At 41.1% G+C, this 26,741-nt stretch overlaps 1 protein-coding gene across 1 annotated transcript in view; it reads left to right on the top strand.

Annotated features, from left to right (window-relative positions):
• Positions 1 to 3,725: 3,725 nt before the first annotated feature.
• ofcc1 (orofacial cleft 1 candidate 1) overlaps positions 3,726 to 26,741 on the top strand; it is a 69,351-nt gene continuing 46,335 nt past the window's right edge. Inside the window, exons 1-14 of the mRNA XM_068748221.1 lie at positions 3,726 to 3,797; positions 7,784 to 7,854; positions 8,227 to 8,402; positions 10,879 to 10,983; positions 11,628 to 11,711; positions 14,278 to 14,502; positions 14,811 to 14,908; positions 16,304 to 16,390; positions 16,594 to 16,640; positions 17,844 to 17,970; positions 20,927 to 21,169; positions 24,103 to 24,251; positions 24,582 to 24,696; positions 25,851 to 26,160. Of these exons, the coding sequence (XP_068604322.1) occupies positions 3,726 to 3,797; positions 7,784 to 7,854; positions 8,227 to 8,402; positions 10,879 to 10,983; positions 11,628 to 11,711; positions 14,278 to 14,502; positions 14,811 to 14,908; positions 16,304 to 16,390; positions 16,594 to 16,640; positions 17,844 to 17,970; positions 20,927 to 21,169; positions 24,103 to 24,251; positions 24,582 to 24,696; positions 25,851 to 26,160 (1,909 nt within the window). The remainder of the gene's footprint in view (positions 3,798 to 7,783; positions 7,855 to 8,226; positions 8,403 to 10,878; positions 10,984 to 11,627; positions 11,712 to 14,277; positions 14,503 to 14,810; positions 14,909 to 16,303; positions 16,391 to 16,593; positions 16,641 to 17,843; positions 17,971 to 20,926; positions 21,170 to 24,102; positions 24,252 to 24,581; positions 24,697 to 25,850; positions 26,161 to 26,741) is intronic.

Here is a 26,741-nt window from a genome sequence, read left to right as displayed (position 1 = left end):
TAAGATAACATCATTAGCCACTCTCATGCCTGCACATAGAATTAATTGGATAAGATGGAGATTCAAGTCTATATTTAATCACATAAACGATCAATGACAGCTTAGCCAGGTAATGTGGGGGTTTAAACCAGTGGGCATCATATTTAGTTCCCATTTAACTCGCTTATTGAACAAAATATCCCCGTTGTTCGCTGTAAAGGTGCACATTGCATTCACGCACCACATCGGTCCCAAGGTGCATTAATGAAGGCTTGTTAGCCCATGTCAACCTCTGACTGGTGTGAGTGGTGTGGGAGGACAAACATAAATATGGGTCACTTGAATGGAGTTCATAGTTTCAAACGAGAAAAGCAGTCGGAGAGCGCAGACCTCCGCCGAGCACCTCAGTCCTCCTATATTGTAATTTACACCAACAATTATTGGCTGACATTTATTTTATTAAAATGTGTTCATTGCTATCATAGAGGCCCCCACCCTACATGACTGTCAAATTCCATAAACCTTGGTTAATAATCAATTGAGATATTGAGGAACACATTTTGAAGCTCCATTGACTGCAATGTTAATGACAATTTCAAACTGATCCAGGATCCAGGATCTCTTCTGGATCATCACCGAAATGTAATAATCTGTCCCTGAAAATGTTATCAAGATCCTTTTTTTGAGTTATGTTGCTAACAGACAGACAGTTAAATGCCGGCACAAACACGACATCCTAGTGACAATACGCCTGGCTGTTTTGGACCTGTTCTTCACAACAGGTGTGGCGTTTACTGGGTTTTCTTTGGCTGAGCAATGAATTTGATTGCAGCTCCCTTTAAATAATCCACGAGGGGGACATTTGGGTGTCTTTTGGGTGACTTGTCAAGCACATGATGGTTTGTTTGGAAAGCAGTGCGTGCAATTTACCTTCCGTTTTGGGGAGTTCGTTGTAATCGCCACAGAAGGTGATTAAGCATCTCTGGCTTTGGTGAAACATTAAGGAGGAGCGCCATGCCACACTCTCCATTAATAATAAATCATTGTTTGAGACACAAACAGTGATGCCATCTGGTGCACACAGATGAAATTTAAACTTGGCACAACTCAACAGTTACAGTTTTGGTAATGACATACATTAAACAGTTTAAGGATTCTCCTCTGAATTCACACACAGTTACACTCCATTCTACTGCTGGATTTCCCTGTGGTTAACTTTTCATTCACAAGTTCCAGTATTTAGCGGACATGATTTATATATTTAAAAAGGTGAATAATTTAATCAGGACTTTCTCTTGTGGGTGAAAGTGAATATGAGGAGGCTATCTGACACCATGTGGACGTGTGTTAGGGGATTGCGTCATCATCACCCGGGCGACCAGTGTAGCTGACCATGACGGGGAAGAAGTTCAGCTTTGCAAGGTAAAACACCATTTAATCCTAAACAAAAATATATACATTTGCATGTATACAACTGCTAATATATGTTTATAATCAAGTAAAATCAAATAGAGCCAGAGTTCAGTCACCAGCGGACAGTTATTTGTGATGTAATTTACTTCATAAGCAACTTATTTTGCGGAAATGGAGCGTATTTTAATACATTTTCTCTAATACAGCCAGACTTTTTCACCTGACTGTTGATCCATGCCTGAGTGCATGTAGAGTAAATATGAATACTTTGCAATATTTGCAGTCTGCCCTTTTTGTGCACACTCTCATTTGAGCGTCCAGGATGGTCGAGCTCAGTGGACAACATGACAAGAATGTTCATTGTTAGTGGAGGAGAGAGATGTAGAGTGTGCGTGTGTGTGTGTTTGATTTATGCAAACCGTACAAAGTTTAATACACACATGACTAGGAATCTGGATTAGAGTGCTGGAGAGTCGACACACGTCACTGACGATCTGGCAGAGCGCAGAATATAAATGCAGTGGGGCTGATGAGGAGATGAGCAGCAGGTGTCCAGAGCAGCACAGGTGATGTGGATGAGCTGATGACGGGCGTGGCAGGCAGTGTAGCGAGAATGGAGCAGGAAGCTCTGTCTGGGTTCCTGACAGAATGATTTTAAACAATGATAAAGAAATAACTTCAAGTCTGTATTTTTAATGGAAATGATGCCCTATAAAAATAAATAAATAAATCTGTAAGTGAGTTGAAATATTTCGGCTCTAAAATTCAAAGCAACAATCAACTGACAGCGGTTTCGCCTTTCTGTTAAACTCTGACCAGAGATTCTTATTCCGGGCATGTTGCTGTGATTAAAGCAGGAAACACTGCCATGGTGTGTGGGTCAGAACAAACAAACACATTGTCAATTTAGCTGCACGCTGGTGTGATGCTGTGTGTGTGAGGGGGGTGAGTGTGTGTTTCCACGGGTTCAGCGAGCACATTAGGTACTTTAACACGGCGCTGAACTCAAACATGACTATCTCTCTGAACAGACACTATTTAAAGTCCAGCAATACATTAGATTGTTGGGTTTTGTTGCACTTTCTGCATTCGCATATGACTTTTGACAAAAAGCCTGAACCTCAAGCAAAAGAGCGAGCCAGTCATTTATGTAGTTAACAATGGTGTTGGCAATCTCATTGGACGGGGAGCCAGTATTTGGCAGGAGGCATGCAGTTTTAACAACTTATGCACTTGTTTTTTTTTTCTTTCTCGACATCCCAATTTTACAGCCCGTATAAAACATGCAGAGACTCACACGCACGCACAAATGCACATGTAGCGCTCCATTAGTAATCTTTAAAAAAAAATGTTGAGCAAATTAAAAACAAGAATGTTAGGGTGTCTTTAATTCAATACAAGACATGTGTTAAGGAAATGCTGCAAAGTACCTCTTTATCTATAATTTTTTTTTAGTGGGCGATAAGCACAAATAGACCCAGCTGGAAATACACTGTCGTGAAAGTGTTTTAGCTTGCATGGCTGTTTACCCAATATATATATATATATATAGTGGTGGTGGGGGTGATAAGTTGCATGGATATCCTGTGGTCTTTGCCTAGTTAATGCGTACGGACCGCACACCGGCTCTGCTTTCACTGAGTTATTGCGCCGAGTGTAATTTGAAACAATTACAAAAACACTGGCCCACTTGTTACAACACTCATTTTCCCTCACATATACAAACCACAGATTCAATAGCTTTACATGTTTTTCAATCACACCCAGTGGAGCAGTGTTCAGTGTGAAAAAGTATAGCATTTCATCCTAGCTCGCATGGTATGGGATAATCTTTCACATTTTGCCTGGGGTTTGTTTTGCTATTTCAGCAGAAACTTGTGCAAGCCATGTGAATTACCATAGGAAGAGATGATAAAAATACCAAGTGATATTGTATCAGATGCAAATGAATAAACCATTTGAATTATCAGCATTATCGTTTGTTATCTGTGAAATAAATGGTGTTTATTGTCCTTTGTTTTCAAAGATGCATCGCATAGATAATGGTTTTAAACACACGGGCAGGAGAGGAGAGAGAGGAAGGAGATGGTGCAACACAGATTTTGTGCTGCCATCAAAAGAGCTTTAATGTTACCAACAACATTTTAAATATCGGCAGTTTAAAAGTTTGAGGTCAGTAAGAAATTCCCTTAATGTTTGGTTCATATATCTGGAAATGTAGGTTATTTGTTTTGACATGTTTCTCACCATATCTTCACACATTATGTTTTGCAGGCCCTGACATTGTTCAGAGATCAAGGTCAGCGAGAGACGATATCTTGCAGTTTGTGGGGATGGACACCTTCAGCAATGTGAGTAGAGTTTCACCTCTGGCTCCTCGTAGCAGTGCAGCCGAACACAAGGAGGTCAGGCCCTGTACCTCTCTCTCTCTCTCGCTCCGAAGGTGCTGGTACAGTCTGACCATTGACATTTAGCATTCCTCCGCACAGCCTCTGGGTCCTCAATGGGGGGATTGAGGGGTGCAGAGGCCAGTGCCTGGTTCTCAAGGGTAAAAACAAAAAGGCTCTTGAAAATCCCTAGGAGTTCCCATGATCCGGGGAAAGACCTTGATCCGACCTGTGTTAGATTTCCATTCCACGGATTAGGGCACACAAAAAAGTACATATTTGCTCGATTTATTTTGTATTTTACTCTGGATTTCAGACAATGATTTGCAGCCTTTTCTTCACTGGCACTGAAATATATGACTTGGTGATTTTGGCAGTTTATAGAAGTATGTCAATTTCGTCTAAGAAGATTTATTCCTCCTATTACCATTCACATGTACATGGTCCTCTTTGAAATTCCAAAGTCAGTGCGGAAGCTTGTAGCGAGATTGTCGGCTGGAAACTTTTCAAAGTCATTTTCAAGGTTTTTTCCAGTAACATACGTAATCTGTTAGCATCAAAGGAGCACACATGCATAAATAATTGACTAATTCACTTTAAGGGGGCCAGCATAGATTAATTAAGCTTGAATGCTAATTACGTTTTCTGTCTACACCAACTGACGGGGTTGTTGTTTAATAAGAAACTGTTTGGTGGGCCACAATTACCATGCATATGTGAGGCTGCTCTATAAACGACGTTTTCAAATTCTATGGGTACATTTTTTTTTTCCAGTTTAAGAATTTGAAGTCACATTCAATTTAATCTCTCTCTCTCTCGCCCTCTGTTTTTATTTTACTGTCATTTACGTTCAAATTTTGATCGCTCTATAAGCCCAGTGGCAGAATGACCTGAAAACTGTCACAAAATTCTATATGATCTCTAAGCACCAACTCAGGGAAGAGAAAAATGACATGCAGGGATATGCTTAAAGCTCGTTTTCAGAAACACTCTGGTTCTCGACTTCGATATTTCAGCACGCAGGGTGCTTGTCTAGAAACGCTAGCTTTAAGTATTTCTGTGAAGCGGAGGTTTTTGCTGTCTGGCTAGCAAAGCGCGCAGGGACGGAGGAAGACAGCTCAGAGCCGGGGCCTTGTTTACAGCTGCACGGGGAAGAAAACAGGCAGACGTAAATGAGGGTTGACGGTTTCATGAAGCACAATTGGTTGATGGCAGATTCAATGTGACTGGGCCGAACTGGGCGATGATCCGTACAGTATGCAAAATTCACTTTCTAGCTGGTCTGTGCCCACCAGCCCCTGGCAGCGAGCGGTCTTCCCCAAACCCTTCTAGCTATGCCTTTGAATGCAACAAGAACTGAACAAGGCATTGTTGTGCTCAATTCCTTTTGACAACAATCACATTTAAAGAAAGAAAGAAATTTATGTTTGTTTTTTTGTCACCACTTAAAAAGGATTTGTCATGTTTGCTGCGAAATAAGGGATCTTTATTTTTGTTGCTGTTGTTGCTGCTGCTTGGAGAAATGTTTGACGGCTGAAGGGGGCACGTAGAGATGCCTCCAGATGACAACAGCCTGAACTCACACAGTTCTAAATGAACTAGCATTGAACATCCATACATACACCTTGAACTCGAAGGACCTCCCCACCCCAAGGATTGAATTGCGGTTTATTGTATTAGAAATGCAACATCTGTATGCTCCATCAGGTTATGGCACTTAACAACAGTCCTTGTAATGCAAGGAACATGCTGTCATTGTCAGTCGGGTCTGGAGAGCGATATGAGAACGAGGCATTTTTCTTAGCTCTCCAGACGGAGTGGCTCACATGGTGCCGTGTGGATTCGATTTTTAGTGACAATGACCCAAAGCTTTAGGCCTAGAGGGTATGTACTGTACTCCTTCTGTGTGATTCCCCTTGTGGGCTTGTGTGATTTTTGCTCTGTAACCGAACTTAAGGTGAGCATAAAATACAGTCACAGTAATCAAAGGACTTATTGATATTTGCAGGACATGGAGCTAATTAGCTTTGCATCATGAGAAATATGGATGTTGCAAAACATAACTGTGCCCAGAGGAGAACTAACAAGGAGCTGCAATGAAAAACACATAAGGGAAAGAATAAAAGGACAGAATAAACTTCTATCTTAAGTATTCTTGAAATGTTACGACTGGTGTTACATTTCAGAGTCAATTGTGACATTCTAAATGATGCTGTGTGGTAATTAGGGTGATAAACAAAATGTATTTGTGTAGCTTGAGATAAAACTTAATGAGATTTCTCCTTTGATATTTGCTCATATCTCCAAAGTGCCTTTAGCCCCGAGGGCGGAGGCAGTAATTTGTGAGATAAATGGCGTTATTCTCCTTCATTATTCTAATATGATGATTAATTACTAAAGCAAGGAATTATTACATAAATATAATTCCAACAATAACATTCACATGAAGCAATGTGTCGATAACTGTACGGCACTAAAGTATTAAATAAAATTAAATGAGTTACTGTAAAGTTGAATTATGTTTCATTTATTTACTTAAAGCTTTTCAGAATTGGCTGTGAGGCTCCAATAAAGCTCAACATTTTAATACCATATAATGAATGCTCATGTAAAATGGATGCTTTAGTTCGTAACACATTCGCTAAACTGGCAAAGGAAAGGGTGTGCAATCATTACATGTGTAAAATTACCTGATTAATTTTCCCATAATTGTTCCAGGTGAGTTTCTCAATTTGCATCTGCACCCAAACAATATTTGTCTCACCGAAAGGTGAAACGAAAAGAAAATAAGGGAATACAAGAAAATATGAAGAGACAATCATCACTAGTGTCGAATTTGCCAGATTCTAATCCACAGCGTATGAAACTCTGCAAAACTGATTGGTACCCAGTCGAAAAGAAAATGGTTTTTAAATAAGTTACAATTAGATAAGCATTAATCTCAGTGGTATAAATGAATGGCTTGCTGTAGGGCTTGTTGAATGTAAAAACAGATTTACAAAAACTCTTCTTACTGGATTGGTCTGGAAGTAGTCCTTCTATAGTTTAATTGCGCTGTCATTTAGAGTTGAAATACCCCCCCCCCCCCCCACTCCATCCTCACTCCCACCCCCATGCCCCTTGATGTTGCCTTTGAAATGAAATATTGTATACAAATACATGCTGTTCACGGGCATGAACACAGTTCATCATTGAAATCTGCATAAAATGATGCTTCAAAAGCTCCGTGTGCTTTGAGCAACGCAGATCTTCTATGGCGCATTCTTATGTAAACATATCCATAACTTAAACAACTGCTCATGCCTTTTACCTCCGTTTTCTTATTGTTCTGCTTGTCCACAGAAATGAGAGAAATGTGGGACGACGGCTTCTTCCACATACTCTTGATTTCAAAGGAAACCATACTCACTTTCCTTCATTTATTCCTCTCTCTCTTTTCCATTCCACGGAGACCACCTACAAAACCAGAAGGAAAAAAAGTTGTGACCAAGCACAGACAGATAGATAGATAGATAGATAGACCATCCATTATTCTGCAGGCAAACACAAATTAGAGGGGACCTTCTGTAGAGCTATTTAAGGTTATTCTTTTTTCTCTTTTGCAGCTTTTTTTTAGGTTGAGATCATGTGAATGGAAGTAATGAGTAGTGTGCCTGCATTTCCATACTCATTTGCACACCACGTCTGTGTATTCTCATGTAGCCCGTGTAAAAAAAAATGCATAATTTTCCAGGAGACAGTGTTGTTGCTCATTCAGTTTAGAGACAAGGCGGAAGTATTTTAATGTGACCTTCATTACCCATTCATGTCAACTTTTCTTATCTATTTATGATTAAATTCTTTTCCACTCCTGTTGTTCAATTAGTGCTTGACCCCTTTAGCGGCGATGTAAATTAAATGACATTTTAGTGTCGTCCCATATTTAAAATACTGCGTTAGTTGCGGATCATAAATGATGATCTTCATTCTGCAGCTAATTTATTCATTTAACAATTTCCCTCCAGAAGTTACAGCAGAAGGCTCTGCAGCAACCTAAGCAGAAGAAATCCAAGTCGGCTGAATTTCTGATGGGTGAGTCCTGCTTGATGAGTTATTGCTCATAATTTGTGTAAGGATTAATTAACTAATTACAGACAAATGGCTTTGGGCTAAATTTTGCTCTTGCTTGTCAGGGTGCAATTTGTAATTATTTTAATCATTTCTTCTTTTTTTTCCTCCTCCTTTGGAAGATTCTGATTTAATTCTAACCTAATTGTGTTTTTGTGTCACTCGAGGAGGATGCGCCTCAACATTCTGGGGAGCAATCAAAGCTAGAAAATCATTTTAAATTTGTTGTCATCAAACATGCTTGTTTTTCATGTGCCACTTTGACCAAACTTTTGTATTATTTCTTCATGCCCGTGTCTGCGTTTTTATTTTTGATTGTACTTTTTATTTTGCCAGGGAGAGAGGACAGAGCGACTCTGGTAGGCACAGCAAATCCAGCGTTTAATTGTGGAAAAAGAGCCCAGCTTTCTGTTCCTTCGGTTCGGCCAGGGACAGAAATTCAAGGTGACAGGCCAGATAGCACCCTTGCAGTTCACCCCCAAAAAATGGAGCTTCAAGCCCCCGCCAAAGAACGAGGTGACGCTTCATTTTTCATTAGCCTCAAATTTATTGACAGAGGACGTGTTCCTGAACTAACCTCGCTCTCTCTCTCTCTCTCTCTCTATATCTATCGCTCTCTCTCTCTCTCTTCAGTGGGCCCTCGGTCCCTGCATTCCAAATCAAGCCTGTCCTAACAAGCAACCCTCATATGACTTGAATACAGTAGTGGGTGTTCCATCTCTATCTAGAAGTACCCTCGACACAATCAGCCTTGACTCCCACTCTCAGCTACATGCCTTGTGGTGGGCTGGAGTCATAGGAGAGTGCATTTACATACGCTACTATGCTACCAAGCCGATCGGCTGTCTGTGTGGTGTTCTCACAACGCCCCCAAAACACGGCTCAAGGCCAATCAGGCAATACAAACATGCCCAGTTATAATTCAGTATGTCAGGGAGAACTCTTGAGGAATGGGATGGTAAATTAGGATGTGTTCAAGGTTGCGAGTGTGCCAGTTTTCTCAAGGATGAGTCACATGTTAGATTCTTGATTTAATGTTGTTTATTTTGCTTCTGCTGTGTGTGGATAGTAAAAATTATCCATTATTGTCATGATGTTTCATGTATAAGAGGTAAGATTAGACTTTGAACTGCCAGTATATTGGACCCCAAAAAAAATACCAGGCCAAGAATGTTAGATCAATGAGATATAAAAGCTGTAATCCTAAATCCATGGAAGATAATTGTCATTCTTAGGTGAATTCCAGTGGTCAAACAAAATTCTGTGAAATTTGTGTCTCCTTTGTTTAGGTTCTAATTTATTTATTGGACCTAAATCACATTTATTTTCAAAGCAATGAGGACATAGAGTGTTTATTTCAACATGTCTGAGATCCAAGGGTGGCACAAAGGATTCATTCCATCTGTAGACGGATGATAACATTTCACTAACTATTGATAACTGGGAGGAATTAGGGAAATGAACCAAATGTTTTGTTGAACTGTCAGATATTTCATAGTCATCTACTTATTTTGAAAGTATAAAAAATAGCTGTAATAATGTTTTTTTTTTTTTGTGGTTTGGTTTGCAGCCAAAGAGATTTTTATCCACTTGAATTTGGGCATTTTAAATATCTGCCTAAAACCCTTAAAAAGAAAAGAGCAATTATGTAAAAAGATTGTTAATGCTTGCCTGAGATGGCTTTTCAGTGTAGCATTGGTTTGTTATCAGTCATTTTTATATGGCTCAGCTGTAAAATATAAATTGTTCATGAAACGTAAAATACAAAACAGTAATTTTTTTTAGAATACATTATTAGACCAAGTCTCCAGACATTTCTTACAAGCTTATGCAACCTTTGGATGGAAAGATAACCGTGTTTGCCGCCAACTTTCTCTGCTTTTTATTCTATTATAGAGATAGACAAGTTTACAGTCAGACTATTTAAGTAAATTGCTAACGTGATTCAAAGGATATTCATGAAGCTACCACCAGCAAAAAAAAAAAAAGCATTTCATAACCTCAGAGCTACTTGCAAAGAAATTGTTTGAAGTATATTAATGACTCATTGAACTTCACACATGGAGTCACATTCAGCTTATGGCATTGTTGAAGAATCTGCTCCTATAAGTATTTCAGTCTGAGTGTTGTTTCCTGGTCAGCCAGTGGAGCTCATATACTGGAATTTGTATGCAGCCATGTGCTGATACACTGAGGCTCCTGTAAAGCTGATCCTTATGTGGAATATATAACATGATTTAATGCGCCATGCATTATTTTGCCCCACAAGCTGTGAAATACAAGTAAAGCCATTTAGATAGGAGAGAAATATTCAAGGCCTGTAATGAGAATGATTTGGGGTTAAGGAAGCTGCTTGGTGGGTGTACCCTTAATAGAAAGACCCTGGAGCCATCAGATTCCCATAAACTCTGTGGAGCAGACTTGATACCCACAGGTCAGTGATTGCTAATAAGAAGTCAATGAGACATGGGCTCGGGTTATTTTCCTTTGGATCTGCTCCTCCAAACTTGCCCGGTTCTCTAGGCCGCTGACCCCGAAGTATTTAGAAGGTATTGTCTTTGAAATTCCAGGTACTTTTGAGCTTGTAGACTTTCTCATTAGTTCCTTTTGAACACGGCAAACATATGGCAGTCGTATTTAAGAGATTGCCTGCCGTGACCTTTTGCGGCATGCTAATTAGGCCCCAGAGCATGGCAGGCCATGGAGAGGTGCAGCGATGAAAACCGGCAGGCTCTTTCCCACTTCTCTTTCTGCCTCTGTACTCCTGTCTCATCTTGGCTCTACCTTATCTGGCAGCAGTGGCTGCCCCTGCCCTTAGACAGTGTGGGTTTCAAAATTAACATTTCGCTTCATGTGCTTCTAATAACCACTAACCTGAACCTGTACAACTCCCTTCTTCCATTTCCCCAACCCCCCCCCCCCCCCCCCCCCCCACCACCACCAACTCCCACCCCTCTTTCTCTCATTCTCTTACCCCTTGCACTTTCCACAGGAAATAAATGTGCCCAAAATTACTTTGACCCATTGTCGCCGGAGCAGACAGACCCAAGGCGTTGCAGGATGGCTGGGGTCAGCGCTGAAGATGAGCTGGAATTAAGTATGCCATTCTCTGTCATAATAGTTCTCCTCGGTTCATTAAAGCGAGGTGAGAGAGATCACTGGTAACATGCCGCCATTCGCGGCGCCATGATAGTCTATGTAAATACACCAAGCGACGGCACGACTAGATTGGCTTGCCAGCTCGCTGTCATGGATGAAGGTCACGTATCATTGGTCAGCTTTCATTTCATCATGGCTTTTTCTTTCCCTGCCAAATGACACAAGCAGAGCCATATCAATAGTTTTCGGCTCCGTCCTAAAGTAGACCTATTAAAAGCGAGCTCTTGGGAACCAAGTAATATGCATGTTATAATGAAACATGGCTATTAATGGAGAAGCCATTTCACCTGTATCTTTTGGATATCACTGTCGTGTAATATCAAAGGATTCACCAAATCAAATCTCATCACTGGATGACAGGCCGGCTAACTGGCACATTGCCGTTCCTATTTCATTCCCCTCTGCGTAAGACGTGATTTCCACCCCTCTCCAGTCACGGTTAATGTTTCAGTTTTGCATGTTGAGATATGGTTTAGATTGACTCGTCTCATAAGTGGAAAGTAGTTGTGAAGGACACAAATGTATGTAATTTTCCAGCACCTCTCAGAGTTGTACTCATTGTACAATTGTTTTGGCTTCTAGCAGTATTGAACGCTGATGAAAACAGGCTGTATGAGAGAATGACAGCACTGCTGGATGAGGATGAAACCTCCATAGATATACCTGGTATGTATATCAATGCATTTTTGTTTGTTAGTAAATAAATAAGTAAAAAGTGAATCGGACTTGATGTGTATTTTCAACTGAATTTTTAATCTGTAATTGGGGATTTCAATTACCTCATTCTGAAACCGATCCAGATGAAATTCGGCAATGAGATAGAGATCCCCACTCTACATGACTGCGTCAAATTCCTTAGACATCGGACAATAATCAACAGAGATATCAAGGAACAAATATTTAAGCTCCATTGGCTGCAATGTTAATAAAAATGTCAAAGTGACTCAGAATCCAGGATCTCTTCTGGATCATCACCAAAATGTAATCAATTGTTCCTGGTAAGATTCCGAACATTTCAACATTTCATCAATATCTGTCCAGAACATTTTGAGTTATCTTTGTAACAGACAAACAGACAGACAGACAAACAAACAATCCAAACGCAGGTGAAAATATAACCTCTTAGGGAGAGGCACAAATAAAACATACAATGTTTAAAATGACTTTATTGTTGGATTAAACTGCTTTAATATTGAATGATGATCAAAATGTGTTGAATTTATAACAACAAACTATTGATCGTCTTGATTGTATTTTTCTGTCGATATCCTCCATCTGTAATATATCTTGTGGTTTTCAAGGTGTGGGAACAGGAAAAAACCGCTAATTGTTGTTTAGCTCTTGTGTAATGCTTCTATTTTTGATATATTGACAAACTGAAATTTAACATGAAACCAAATTGCTAAAGTTGGCTTTTGAAATACAGCAAAACTATAGTCCTATAGCATAATTTAAAAGCTGCACACAGTCTCACCCAACACAGACAAACAAACAAAAAAAACAAAAAAACACACACCGTTTTTATTCACTGTCACTTGAAAGCAGCGCTGCCATAGAAGTAAGAATAAGACTAGAAATGAACCCTCACCAGCAGCCGGTGCTTTCCAAGCACAGCCATTGTCTGGCAGGAGGTGTGCCTTTTCTCATTAGCTCAGCTGCATTTGAATATGTTAACAACCCGGCATCACTGAGATGGTTTAAGCTTAGCATTGTTCTGGGTGAAGACAGTCGCACCAGATCCTGTTGACATGACGCGCATCTCCCTTGTAATTCCGGCACACTAGTGATGGGCTTAGGTCTGCTTCAACACGGTAGAATTCAGCCGTCTTGTATTATTTGCCATTGTCTCGGATTTAGCTGCACCGCCGAGATTACCAGTCGCATCCATTGTCTCGGAATGTTCATGAAATCCCACAGAAAAAAAGTAAAGAGGATCTTGGATTAACAGTTTCTCCATGCACATGGAAGGAAAGAGAGAGGGAGCTCTTACACACTTGTACTGTCGGAGTCCAACTGCTGTGACTGCCAGTAAGCACTTCACCGCGCTACAATAGACTTCAAGACAATCACCTCATGCTGTTGTATAGATGCCTCCCAACGGTGTAGGCCGCACGTCTTCCTTGCTGTTGCACATTAGAATCAGCGTAGGCTATGTCAGGACTGATCCTTACATTCTGGTTCTGGTTTTTTTATGCTTTTGTCTTTGCTTTTTGCAGGCTGCCACAAAGAGCCATACATATTTCACAAGAAAGGGCAACATATTAATGAACTGGGCACTGGCCAGTCCTGTAGACATTTAAAAAAAAAAAAAAAAACATTCCGGAGTGAAATCCTTGAGAAATCCCTTCTGTTTGTTTGAGATCTTGAGTTTTATTTCAATAAAACTCTTTGGCATGAAGATGAAAACAACATAGAATTGCTGTTCTATTCATTCTAGCTCTCTGTAAGGCGTTGGGTATTGATATCAGCTTGTATGTGAAAAGCATTAGGAGGTGGTAAATGCTTTGGCTTTCATACATATGGGACTGCACACGTTGAATACACAGACACTCAAAGAATATCTCATGCTTTCTACCAATATGGTGACACATAACAACTGGAAAGACACACATATAATGTAGATTGTGCTTCTCTGCATTCAGTAATGCAGATAAATATGTACAAACTAGTTGATATTTCGCTGAAGAAAATGCCATTTTAACATACCAGTGAGTTAAAAACATTTCAATTCTGTCATGACTTTATTCACATTAGATTATCCTAAAGTAATATAGATCACAGTTCCTACTCCTTCCTTAAATCCCTTGCATAGAAATCATATATCAATATCTGTTCAGTTTCGCTCTACTTCATTTTCTTCTAGTCTCACTAACAGTAAATATGCTGTTTATTTTATCATGTCAAAATGCAGGCATGCTTTCGCATGATTTTCTAACATTATGAAACATTACAATTACCTAAATACACCACTATCTGCGTATTAGTAAAAGGAATGAAAATGAAAATAAATGTAGGCTGCCAGATAAAGTGGAGATTCTATGTTTGTATGTATCAAGATCAGAATGTGAGCAATAAAAAAAAATCTACAACAGGATGTGAATCTGTGGTTTGTATGAGCTACTGTTCTTGTGTTTTTGTATGTGATAAGTATGCGCATCCATCAGTAATGCATGTGTGTGTCGGTGTGTGTGCGTGCGTATCTGTGCGTACCCACCGATGCGTGACTCTCCAGGTACGCTACTAGCCTCCAGGGATGAGGAGGTGTTGGAGGTGAAGGCGGGTGATCCGGCGCTTCAGTGGCGACTGCTGCTCCACGGTGGTGGTGATGCCTCGGGCTCTGGGCCCTCCCAGGCTCACTCCACTGCCAAAACCCAGACAGGGGCTAGCGCCGGGCTGGGACGAGAGGCTGGACTCGAAACAGGAGGGATGTTAATGGAAACGGAGAGCGCTAGAAAAAGTAACGCTGTGCTTTATTAGCGTATACATATTTTTATCACATATTCACATACATGAGGTTTATTGAATGCTAGTTCAGCATCAGGTATAATGTAGGATAGCATTCTAAATATTTTTCCTTATGATACTGTATAAAATATATATTTTAGCAATGACTCATTACATGAATTGTGTGCATTTGTGTTATGTTCCCTGACTGTTTTAGTAAATGAGCTGAGTGACCCACAACAATTAGGCCCCATGCTGTGGTAGCATTTTATTTTTTGACAAATACGTAAAGGTTTGTGATGCCGCTTTTACTTCTTGCAGCAGGGGCAGCTAAGGAGGCGATCCCCCACTACGCCCAGCAGCCGAGGGAGCTTGTGCGTTCTGACATGATCACGCTTGGCAGCCTTTCACTGCAGCAGGTCAGTGCCACAAAGAGGAATATCTGTGTCATCATCCCATATTCACCAGCACATCAGCCATGTCCATTACGCTGTGTATCAGCGGCTTTCACTAATGGACATGGAGAGCGTGCACGTGTCCCTGTACATTCATCTGTTGTTTTGTCTTTGTGTATATATGTGTGTGTGTGATTTTCTTCTGCTTTCTTTCCATATTTGTTAGTTTTTTTCTCTCCACCTTTTGTCCCCAACCTTTATTTCCCACAGCTATCTTTATAACAGTTCAGCACTTCATTCTCACTGCAGACTGCAGATGGTTTGACTCTCAGCTGAATGCATTCATGTGAAATTGCTTTTTGTAGAACATCCATTCAAGGTTAGATAACTCATTCATCCCCAACTCAAAATAAATGCAAGGGTTTCAGCAGTAATATCTATGCTACACATGATATTCTCACACAATTACTTTATTTGTGCATACCCCCCCATCTTTGAACTTTGTTGTACATTATTATGCATATCTTTGTCTGACAGAAGCGGATTCTCTTCACTTTTCCGCTTGTCTTACAGTCTTTTCAAGAAAAATGGAGCGTGACTACTTTTTTTTTTTTTTCCTGCTTCTGCGGAGTGAGGATATTGTCGAGTAGCATTAAGATCTGAAGCTTCTTTCAAAGCCAGTGTTTGTATTTCACCAGTCAGAAAAGAAATGAGTGAGCAGACAACAACACAGGCTTTCAATTGTGCTGGCAAATCTAGATTGCAAAGAAACCTGAACATTAACGTATAATATGCGAACAGAATGCCAAACTTCTTGCCACTGTATTTTTAGTACTAATCTTGCTTGAAAAGAGGGTAGGAAGTGTTGAATTATATGAATATAAAGTCAGCGTAATTGGGGGGGGTGGCTAACAATGCCTTTCCATCACTTAGAAGCAATAGTAACATTTGACTCATCCTCCCATACTGGATAATCGGTGGCATGTTCTGTGTACTGTATCAGTACTGGGATCTCATCCTGCCATAATACATATGCAATACCTCTACTGTTTCCACACCCACCTCTCATTGAAAGCACATGATCCTCCAGAGATTTCACATCTATTTTAAAAAAATAATAGTGTTTTTCTTCTTTCTCTATTCTACCACACAAAGCCTCTACAGGGCGAGACGCTGTCACTTAGCCTTGTCAATGCATCTGAATGGGGAGCGCGAATGTGCTGACTGAATGTAAAACGGGCAGGAATACTCATCAAACGCCACATGTCTTTAGGGCCTGGCTCGGTATCGATTGCCTGCAGATTGCGTTGCAGTTGGTGCTTGTGCTTAATTCTGCCATTATGACGCACTGCACTCTTTCAGACAGCTGCATCTGAAGAAAGTGTGCATGGGTACGTTAAAAAAAAATATTTCTTTCAGCAAGAAACTCCAAAGGGACCACTAAAACAGAATCAGTGGGCACAGAGAAAGAAGAGACTAATGGCCCTCTTATCTGGGACTGCAAAGGTAAAGGTCCATGTACTGTATATATTTATTGTATACATTCTGCATGGAGGATATGAGGGGTCAATACATTTACACCTAGAATTTAAACCTGATACATTTTGCAATACATTTAATTAGGATTTAGAGTGCTGTGGTTTAAATGAAACTGTCAATTAGATGCTAATGTCATTTAGGGTTAACACGTCTACCTCTATATTTCAAAGGATCCTCCTTCACAGAGAGAAGCACCACAGCCCAGACTGAACACTCTGCCCCAGCGGTCAGTCCAACCCATTTCATAGTTCTCTCCATGTGTACAATTGATGTCACATGACTGGAATCATTAATTGTGTGAACACCACTCCTATTCCCACTGAGATATGAGAAGACATGCAATTCATAAGTCCTCTGCATGGCTTCTCCTGTCGACAGGCATTGCATTGTGGGTAGTATAGCTCGAGGGTGCAGAAATCCGTCCATGTCGCTGGGCTTGAAGGTGCATCAATTCTTGGTCCATCTCCTTTAGTCAGTGATCAGACATCATCTCATAGTGTGCGCCCCCGGGGGCAGTCATCTTAGCATGTTTAAGTTTTTACTTATTACTAGCATGCCGGCCGACGTGTTCAAATCAAGAAACTTCTGTTGAGATGAGCATCTTCTCTCGTGCTTGGTTGTTTTATGGGTGGGTGGTAGTTGGACACCAGTTCTGTCAGATGAATGTGGTTCAGAGTTTATTGAGATGACCTCCTCTCGACAGCCTTGAACCCTGTAAATTCCTTCTGATATCAATGGTGGGTGGCTATTAGACATGGGAGACTTTCTACGCATCACCTAGGGCTACATCTGCCTGAAATTTAATGAGAAATGATTTCATGTTTTCTCTCCCCTATGCGTACGAAAGAAAAGAAATAAAGCGAAGAGACGCAGAGCTGACTTGTGGTTTTTGCAACAAATGTGTAATTCATTGGTTTCCACTGTTTCTGATTTAATGGAGGTCGAGTAATTGCATTAGGAAGCTCATTGTGCCTTGTTGTGAACTGATGAAAGCACATGTAATACTTTTGATAGGAGAGGGAAGAGCGAAAGGAAGGAAAGACCCAGTGCCTGCCTTTGATGCTGAGCATTTATTTGCTGAATTATCCTTCCTTTTACAAGCACGTTATCCCCAGTCACAGGCAGGCCAGGGCCCTTGTGATATTGCTTTATTTTTGAGGAATTAAGAGAAGTGGCGAGGAGACAGAGCGAAGCAACCGCTTATTACGTTACCACTGATAAGATTGAAAGGCCGGGAAAGGCAGAGAGAGAGTGAGAGGAAGAGAGAGAGGGACCCAGCGGAAAGTGTTTTGTTGTGGTGTTATTAGATTGAGCTGCTGTTGGCTACAAAGTGGAACAACGGCGAGTCCAAAATGCAGGTGGCTGTTAACAGGGTTAGCTTTGTGTGTGCGTGCGTGTGTGCGTGTTTGTCTGTGTATAGCAGCACAACCATTGAAAGCCCGTCACTCAGAGCGCTGGGAGAAGGCCAGGAGGAAGCGATGGCCAAATATGGCCAGATGACAGATCTCCCAGAATCCTCATCGTCAGCATCACAGCTCCTGTGGCAGGTGAGACCGGTTTGCCAGTGGGACATTTGTAGAAAACAGGAAAAGCACACAAACAGGAAGTGGCACACTCCTTAATCTCCACAAATATAGTTTCACAGGAAAAACTGATCCCGAAATGTATAGAAATCATGAGAATTAAAAGAAGGCAGTTCTTTTTTGTCCAAAAACAGTCAAATGATGTAATTATATGAAATTCTATGATGAATGGGAGCCAGTAGAGAATGGGCAAATCCTATTTTTTAGTTTTTAGTTTTTTTTATAAATCCTTCACATTTTTCATTACAGTACATTCTTTTCATTACTGTATGTGCAGATGCCAAACACAAAATCACATCAGACACTAGACAGCGCTGCGCAAAAGGCACCAATATAACTATATTTCTATATTATCTTTATACAGAATATCTTTTCTTTTTCCCTGCATTGTGGAGATGGTGTCTGTGGTTTTAGGAATCTAAGTAGGAGGCAGAAAAAAGTCTTTGGAGATGAAAAAACTGGAACAGAGGGAGATGAGAGAAAAGAGAACCAAGCAAGAAAAAGAGAAGGAAGCTGCAGCTTTAGTGGCAGCATCACCAGCTGTGGGAGGAGTGTGCTGTTGTGTTGCATCTGGGGATGAGGCTGCCATGCCACCGTGCTGGCTTAAAGATGTAATGAATCTTCAGTCGGGGGCTTTCCTTCCAGGGTGACAACTGGCTTTGAGGAAGGTTGTAAATGCAGGGGAGATTGTGGTATAATTCCTCAGACTGGCGTTTGTGCCCCCCAGTCACCATTCGATTATCTCCCAAATTGCTGTGTTTCACTGAGATAAAGATTTTTTATGGCTTGCTGACTTGAAACAACCGGCACAGGCAGAATAGGGGGTAAAAGAGGGAGAGGGAAAGAGGGGGAAAAGAGAGAAAGCAATGGGCAAACCTGCCACGCATAGTAATTTCCATTGGTAAATGACAAAATCTTTGTTTATATGACATTTCTCTAAAAATCACTGCAGCGAGATGAATCCGAAATATAAAATGTCACATTTGGCATGCAAAACTATGAAAATATATTTCTGTGCAAAATTCATGGAGGCATTTAATTTAGAACGTGTTTAATAACTAAGGCAGCCTGCATCAGTAATCCTGCCCGGAGGTCCCCAAAAGATTGTCATATTTATTCTCTCATTTTTTCACCCCCCCTCCCTCCTTCATTCTGAAGCCAAAATATTTTAAGGGTAAATGTTCATTGTTAATTAAGATTTACTAATTAAAATGAAAATAATTAACGAGAAAGCTTAATCTCTGAATATTAGCCCATACTTAGAAAGAAAGGAAGTTTTTGTATGTGGCATTTCCTGTCTCTATTAAGAGTGCATTCTGTGTGATCAGTCAATGTGTGGAAAAGCCCTGAAAAGATGTTTCTGTGAAAGGACAGCCGCTTGCCAGCAAAACCACGAAGGATCCTTTCTAGAGCCTTTGATCTCATCTGTAGGAGTGCTGTAATGTTATGGCACTTTAGGCACAACTCAGGCTTGGGGCTCACTTTCACCTTTCACCTTTGCTTTGCTGTCTCATAATGCCTGTGCAAGCATGCGGGGCAGATAATAAAAATACAACTTAGAGACAAACACCGTGCAAATTGAACAGCAATGTCAGGTTTCTTTGCTTTTTCCTCCTTTCTCCCCTTCTGTTTTCCAGTCTCCACTCTTTCTGCTGTGTGGGTTTGGAGGCCTCCATCACTTCCTCCCATATGTGAGATGTGTGGGCTAAACCACTTTGCTCACCAATTATACTAATTTCACTTCTGTCTAAATTGTTTTTGTTTTTCGGCTATGCAAAGATGCTCACAGTGGGGAGATGGCGGGGCATTACTGCACTGCTCAGCAGACTACCCCCCCCCCCCCCCCCCCTTACAGACTAGGAAGGCAATGGTCAGGCTGTGCCATTTCTGTGTAAGGGCTTCTGCAAAAAGTGAGAGGAGAATTCTGTAAAGCTAACAGCAAAATGGGGTGTGTGTTTATATGTAGTCCCATGAGTGCTGCTATTCAATCTTTTGGAATTTAGCATGGGATGGGATGGGATGGGATAAGTTCAGACAGGATAAGATGTAAGGCCAAGGATTTGAGGATAGCGCTCTGTTAATTAGATATTTACTAAAAGCAAGTGGAACCTTTGGCATAGCAATGGCATTAGAATTAGGCTAAATGGTCATCACAAATACAAGGGAGCATATTCTGAAGACCCATCATGTCCATTTGAAAGTCATGATAAAACGCCCTGTCTTCTCTGAGTCAAGGACATCATTGTTACGAGTGAAGTTTAAAATATATAAATGGTGATAAAGTCAGAGTGGCTCCTTTAAACCAGATTAACTTTTCATTCAGTGCTTTTCAACAGATGCCACAGGGGACAAATTGCGTGTGTATTCAAATTGTTCTCTTATTTTATTAGATGAAAAAAAAGAACAATGCTGCCGGCCACTGCAGAAAAACTTTAACTTCTTACTCAGTAATGCTGCAGATGTGTGTAGATTCTTACATTTATATAGTATTTAATATGGTGCAAATACATTTTGACACTATTATCATTATGGGGTTTGTAGTTTATGCACATCTATGAAAGAAAGTGAGAAGAGAGTCCAAAAATGAAGTGGAAACCCCCATGCACGAAGGCTTTGACATTTTATTGATCTTCACAATCCAAAAACATGACAAATATAATAACGTGGTAACTTTTCCAGCGTATACCGTGACACCCCATGAAACCCTGCAAAGGATAGGGGAATTTATATAAAATGGATGTACTGATGTACAATATATAGGTAGAACTGTGTAATGGTAAACACAGATGAATAATATCAAGGGACACCAGTTCACAAATGTTTGTGTAATTCATGAGTTTATTCCAATAAACAAACAAATGTTTCATGTTCCCTCCCAATAATCATGGACTCAAAATGTTTTGGTCTTTGTGTATTAAAGGGGAACCAGAGCATGACTCCCCAGCCTGTGGAGGTGTGCCTGCGTTGCCTAAGAGCCACACGGGACAAGCTGCCCAAGGGCCTCTACTCCATCTCTGTGGCCCTCCACAGTCATCTGGGTGCTCCAGCTCAGGCCTGGTTCAACGACAAGGAGCAGCAGCAATGGACCGTGTCCACCAAGCCGTTAGATCATCGGGGTCACTTCTATGACATTGACCTGCAAATTAACCAGAGCGTGTTCATGGTGAGGAGTTTGTGAAGTGATGTTGCACAATAGCAGAGGATTGTACACACTTATAACATGATGGTTATGATATTCTAAAGCATGTATAAAAATGACATCTAAAAATTATTTATAGAAAATTGTATTCAGAATTGGCATTTATATTAAGCTTCCAAATGTAAAATAGAAGTGACCTAAGCTACAGTACAGCAAAAAGAAAGAAAGAAAAGTACACAGTACATGTTGCTTGCCTTTATCAGCATTCATTTATTTTTATTCAACACAGAAATGAGCCTTTGGCATGAATTTATAGGAAAGTTTTAGTCAAATGTAATGTTAAGAACAAACAATCCCTTCAGATAAAATCCAACAATAAAACACACCTTTCCTAGTATAGCAGAATTGTCAGGATCCTCTTATGTGTTTTCTTTGGTTGCATTGGTGCAGTGGAGACCACAGAGTTTCTAGACTAAAAGGGTTATGAGAAGTTATATTACTGTAAGAGACGGCATATGAAAATATGCCACACAGCCTCTAGGTTTTTCTCGGGGGGGGGGGGGGGATCTCTGTATGAATAAAACAATAACTTTTCAAAGATGACATTTAATCCATGCATGTAAATCAAACCCAATATCAATTATGCATTTATATAAGGAAGTAATGTTTTATTGGAATGAAAATGAAGTGCAAATGCATTGAAAAATTCAGTCTCTTCCCCACATGTCTTTGAGCCTCTGTAGCAGTTGGACTGGATTGGAAGCGGGGGGAGGGGGGGGGGGGCAGAAAGTAGAAAACTCAGGCTCTGCTGACTAAAATGTGATGTGTGTTAAGAAACTCATTTAGCACAATAAAGATGGATACGGCGTAACATCCTTCACCACCACTTCCATAAACCTCTTGGAAAAAGTCCTCTGATGAAGCTGTGCTAATCTTGAGAACCCACACACTTCGTTTAGATGGGCAATATTGACCACGATTAGAGCTGATGCACCGTTTATATGTATTCACTGATGATGTGTACACAGTATGAAAGATTAACAAGAGGAATGTTTAAATCACAAGCCGATGAAACAATGTTGCTCCTGATCCCAATCCGAGTTTTGTTCATGCTCGGATGCTCTCATGGCAACTCTGAAGGCCTGAGCTGGAGCGTTTAGCATATGTGGACACTGTCAATGTGCTGGTGGGTGTATTCGCTGAGCTCGAGCATCCTGATAATATTGTCTCCAGCTCCCATCAAGAATAAAGGATTGGGTAAAAGCTGGCATACAATGAATACAGACCTGGGATCTGATTCAGAGTTCTAAAAAAAAAGCTTTAAGTATGGCACAGTAAATGCCTCGTGTCACACTTCCTTCCCTCCTCGGCAAACACTCAGCTGTGCTATACAGGCAAACCTGTTGTTGTCCTCCTTGATAGCGGTGGAAATGCTGATCAGATTTGTCTGAGAATATCAGGATTGGCTCGGAGAGCTTCCCTCTCTACTCTTGCCCACACTATAGTGCGTGATTTTTAGGAGTGCTTGCAGTGCCTTCTAAGAGGAAATGAGGAATTAGTGATGGTAAGAGGAAGCCAGGAGCTTATTTTCCTTTCCTATCCTCCCTCTCTCGCTCTTCCTTTTCATTCCCCTTTTGTTTCATGTGTCTGGGTTTGGATTTAGACAGAAGCAGTGCAGTTCAGTGGGAGATGTCTCGGATATGCTGGCATGTGGGAGCACTTCATAGGAGTTGGGCCCACAGTCTTTGTGCAGTTTTTAAACCAAAAAGGAAGGAACATTTTAATATTAAAAGAGGAAGGGGATGTGGAAAGAGATGAGATGAGATGAAATGTTCAAGGAAATTCTTATCCGTGAATTTGCTCCTGCCCCCCCGACACACACACCCTCCAATTCCATTTATTTAATTTGGAAACGATTGAGTCATCCTGCACAATAACAGTCATTATTTCTTTCCTCGCTCCTTTCATGGACATATACACGCTTTATTGTAAATGAGAATATATCAGTCTGTTTTGAATTAAAAAGGATGTTTCTAATGGTTTCAAACAGCACCTCCAGCAAACGGAGGAAGTGAGGGAACCTCTGAAGCACATCATCTCAAAAACCTCACATAACACCCACACATGAACATTTACCAACACGTACAGGTGTTTGCTTGCAGGACCATGAGACACGTGCACACAAATGGCTATTTATGTCGGTCATATTTATTGCGCCAAATTAATGATATGTAATACTCTCAATATCCATAATCCAACATATAACACCATGAATATGTGTCTGGAGCTATACTTACCCCCCATCATTTCAGACGTGCATACCAAAAGCAGATTGACACGTCAGTTATATGTTAAAAATCATCTCCTACATTTCCATTACAGTCAATAAAGGGGTAAAATATTCCCTCCCAGTGATGGATGAAGGGGCCTGCACCTTACTGTCAGTTCATTTCATATTTTTTAAGCCAACTCATGACTTCTCTGGGTAAATAAGAATCGTTGTGTTTGCCAACAATTGTGCAAGATACCCTTATTATCATCAGCTTGATTGATGGTGTTCGCACCCCATTGAGAATCCAGTAACTGTCAGTTCATAGAGTACAACGGAAAACTTACGTTGTCCTCCACCCTGTTTTTTTTGATGCAGTCTTTATCATTGCAGTATCTCGTTTTAGGCAATTTGCTGCGTTGGGCAGCCAAGAATGGCAGTTAGGAAGGATACAAATAAATTACAGGACAAATCAAGTCAAGGATGTAGATTAAGTGTTACCCTGAGGGCTCCTGTCCTGTTTGTTACTCTTTGTATGTCTGTGTTTTATTGACTTTTTGACTGCACATCTTCACTGTGCAATGCATCTGTGTATGCAGGCATACAGTGAGGTGTGTGCGCCTGCAGGCTTGTGGATTCACCTAAGCGGAACTGTGGGTGACTTTGGGCTTCTTCTATGTGTCTGCAGATCCTACCTGCAGCGCATGAGCTTGTCCCCTCCATGGTCATGTTATTCCAACTGATCGGACAACCAGGATGCAGCAGCCACATCAGCTCCATAATGGCGTGGGGGGCTTTTCCTGTTTGTGGACCGAGCCTCTGTTACGTCCAGGGCAGGTATATCTAGGCAGATCTAAGATAGCCGTTGAGCCTCAAGCAGTTATAGATCTGACATTTTATTATGAGATGATAATTATTGTTTACATGAATAAACGGCTGTGTTTCCCATGCTGGCAGATGATTTACATTTGAGACCAAATAAATTCCGTATAGATAGATAGATCTTTTATTGTCATTCAAAACACACACCCCAGGTGCACATATGAACAAAACTTGAACACCACTCCTGTGCTACTTGCTTCAGTTGTGCTTGTGTTTGCAGGATAACTTTAAGATCATACATCTACATGTCCAGTGACCATTAACGGTTATTTATCCATGACCCAGGTTCAAAACACCTCTGCTCAGAGGGGAACCGAACACGCAAATGGACCAGTTTAGAAAAATTGAAGCTCTAATCGCCTCTGATCTAGACCACTGGCTGTGCAACCTTTACTTCCAGGTATGTGCAATTAAAAAAACATGTGCAAACACATTGCTTTTGAAGATTCTTATTCTGGCTGGTTTTTAGTGCATATTGATAATTGTGTGCAGGTATGAGTTATTGTTGTGAGGGTGACATCATGTGTGTGGGTGTGTGTGCATCTTTTCTCTGACTCTCGCCTTTTGCTTGGAAGTCAAAATGATGGATCTGCACAGTGGTCAGAGAGCTAAAGAGAGCATTTTTCATCTGATAATTTTAACCTGAAAGTTAATATGGACCAGAATGCTCAGGCTATTGTAAGAGAACTTATTTACATTAACACCAAACCATAATGATGAGTAGCAGCATTCCCAACCCGCTGCAAATCGTTGCAATGAAAAACATTTCCTGTGCTACTTGCATGACGTCTCTGTTTTCAGTTGTGCTCGCGTTTGCAGCATGTTTGCCTACTTGCTAGTCTGCAGATGTCCATCTGTTGTCAAAATGTTAAAGTTGTTTATTTTCTATTCATTTTTTGGGGGGCGGGGGGGCTATTTGCATGCATTTTCTTAAATTGCGACCACCGAAAACCATTATCATGGCATTGTTTTTTTTTATGATAAAAAGCTTTGGAAGAGCAATAGGATTGGTCCCAGAGAGCAAACAAGAACCACATCCTTTCCCAGCAATTCCGGATGCATTTGAGCTGATGCATTGATTAGATTAGTAAACATCTTAATTGAATTAAAAGCCAGAACAAAGGTCTCTGTCTTGGATTTGTCTACTTAATTGTCCCTTAGACTGTGACATGTTGTTTCTATTACCGCATTATCATTGCAGTTGCTTTGATTTCTAAAGGATGTGAATAACCATATATTTTTTTCTACATTTTTTACAGATGCATAACACAACTGGATCCACAAATTCACGCTAATCACATTTATGTTTTTAAATTCATTATTTCATACCATTATGGCACACTATGACAAATGCTAATAGTTGGCTACGGCTGCAGTTTAATCACTAGCACCTGTAGTTTCATTGTGCGCACATGCTGTTTTCCCGACAAGCAACGGTGATGCAATGGAACGATATGAACATAACTGCTGGTGGCATCAACATGAAACGGTTATATTAATGTTCATCAAAGCCATATGCAGACCTCTGAAACACAAACCTGTGCGTTGTTTCAGGTGAAGCCACTCCCCTCTGGAGCATTTGGGAGGCCAGAGCTCAGCATCACCTTATCAAAACCCCCTGTCATGCCCCAACTTCAGGTCCATCTTGAGCAGCCCCAAAGCCAAGTGTCGCTCGACCACCCGACTGCATCACAGGCCCAGCTGCATCATCAGCCCATTCATTCACAGTCCCAGTTATACCCTCAACAGCAACCACATGCCGGTCCCAGCAGCAGAGCAGCAGAGCCTGCTGTGGCGCATTCTCACCGTGGGTCTCCTCTGCACCTGTCAGTTGATTCCGCTTGCTCTTCTTCATCTCTGCCAGGTAGGGGTCCAATGTTAACCCCCCCCCCCCCCCCCCCCCAACTATGTCACAGTGGGGAGAAAATGTCACCTATAATGTCACCAGCATTGGGATGAGAATAATGACAGGCCTCAGCGTAAAGCATTTCCCCACAGAGGTGAATGTGCTGGAGGGTAGGGTTGGGTGGAGACGGTGAGCAAAGGTTGACAAACAGAAGTCAAATCAAGCAAACGATGTTTTCTCAGTTAGATTAGATGTAAAGGCCCAACAGATACAGAGTCTATCAGTGTTGGATGAGCAGCAGTTTCGTGTAGTAAGCACAAACTTGATGGTGACGCAGGTGGTGGAGCGGGTCCGTCCTATGATCGAGAGGTCGGCGGTTCAAATCCCTGCTCCCGCACATGTGCACACTTCCGTTGTGTCCTTGGGCAAGACAATTCACCCACATTGCCTGTGTGAATGTAGTGAGCGAGTGAATGTCAGTGGTGGTCAGGAGGGCCGATGGCGCAAATTGGCAACCTCTCTTCTGTCAGTCTGCCCCAGGGCAGCTGTGGCTACAATAGTAGCTTCACCACCACCAAGTGTGGAGTGAATGAATAATG

Source organism: Brachionichthys hirsutus, chromosome 14 (genome assembly GCF_040956055.1).
Source record: "Brachionichthys hirsutus isolate HB-005 chromosome 14, CSIRO-AGI_Bhir_v1, whole genome shotgun sequence".
In the NCBI taxonomy this organism is placed as follows: Eukaryota; Metazoa; Chordata; class Actinopteri; order Lophiiformes; family Brachionichthyidae; genus Brachionichthys; species Brachionichthys hirsutus.
Note: the sequence above shows the minus strand (reverse complement) of the source record. Positions and strands in the feature narration are given on the sequence as shown.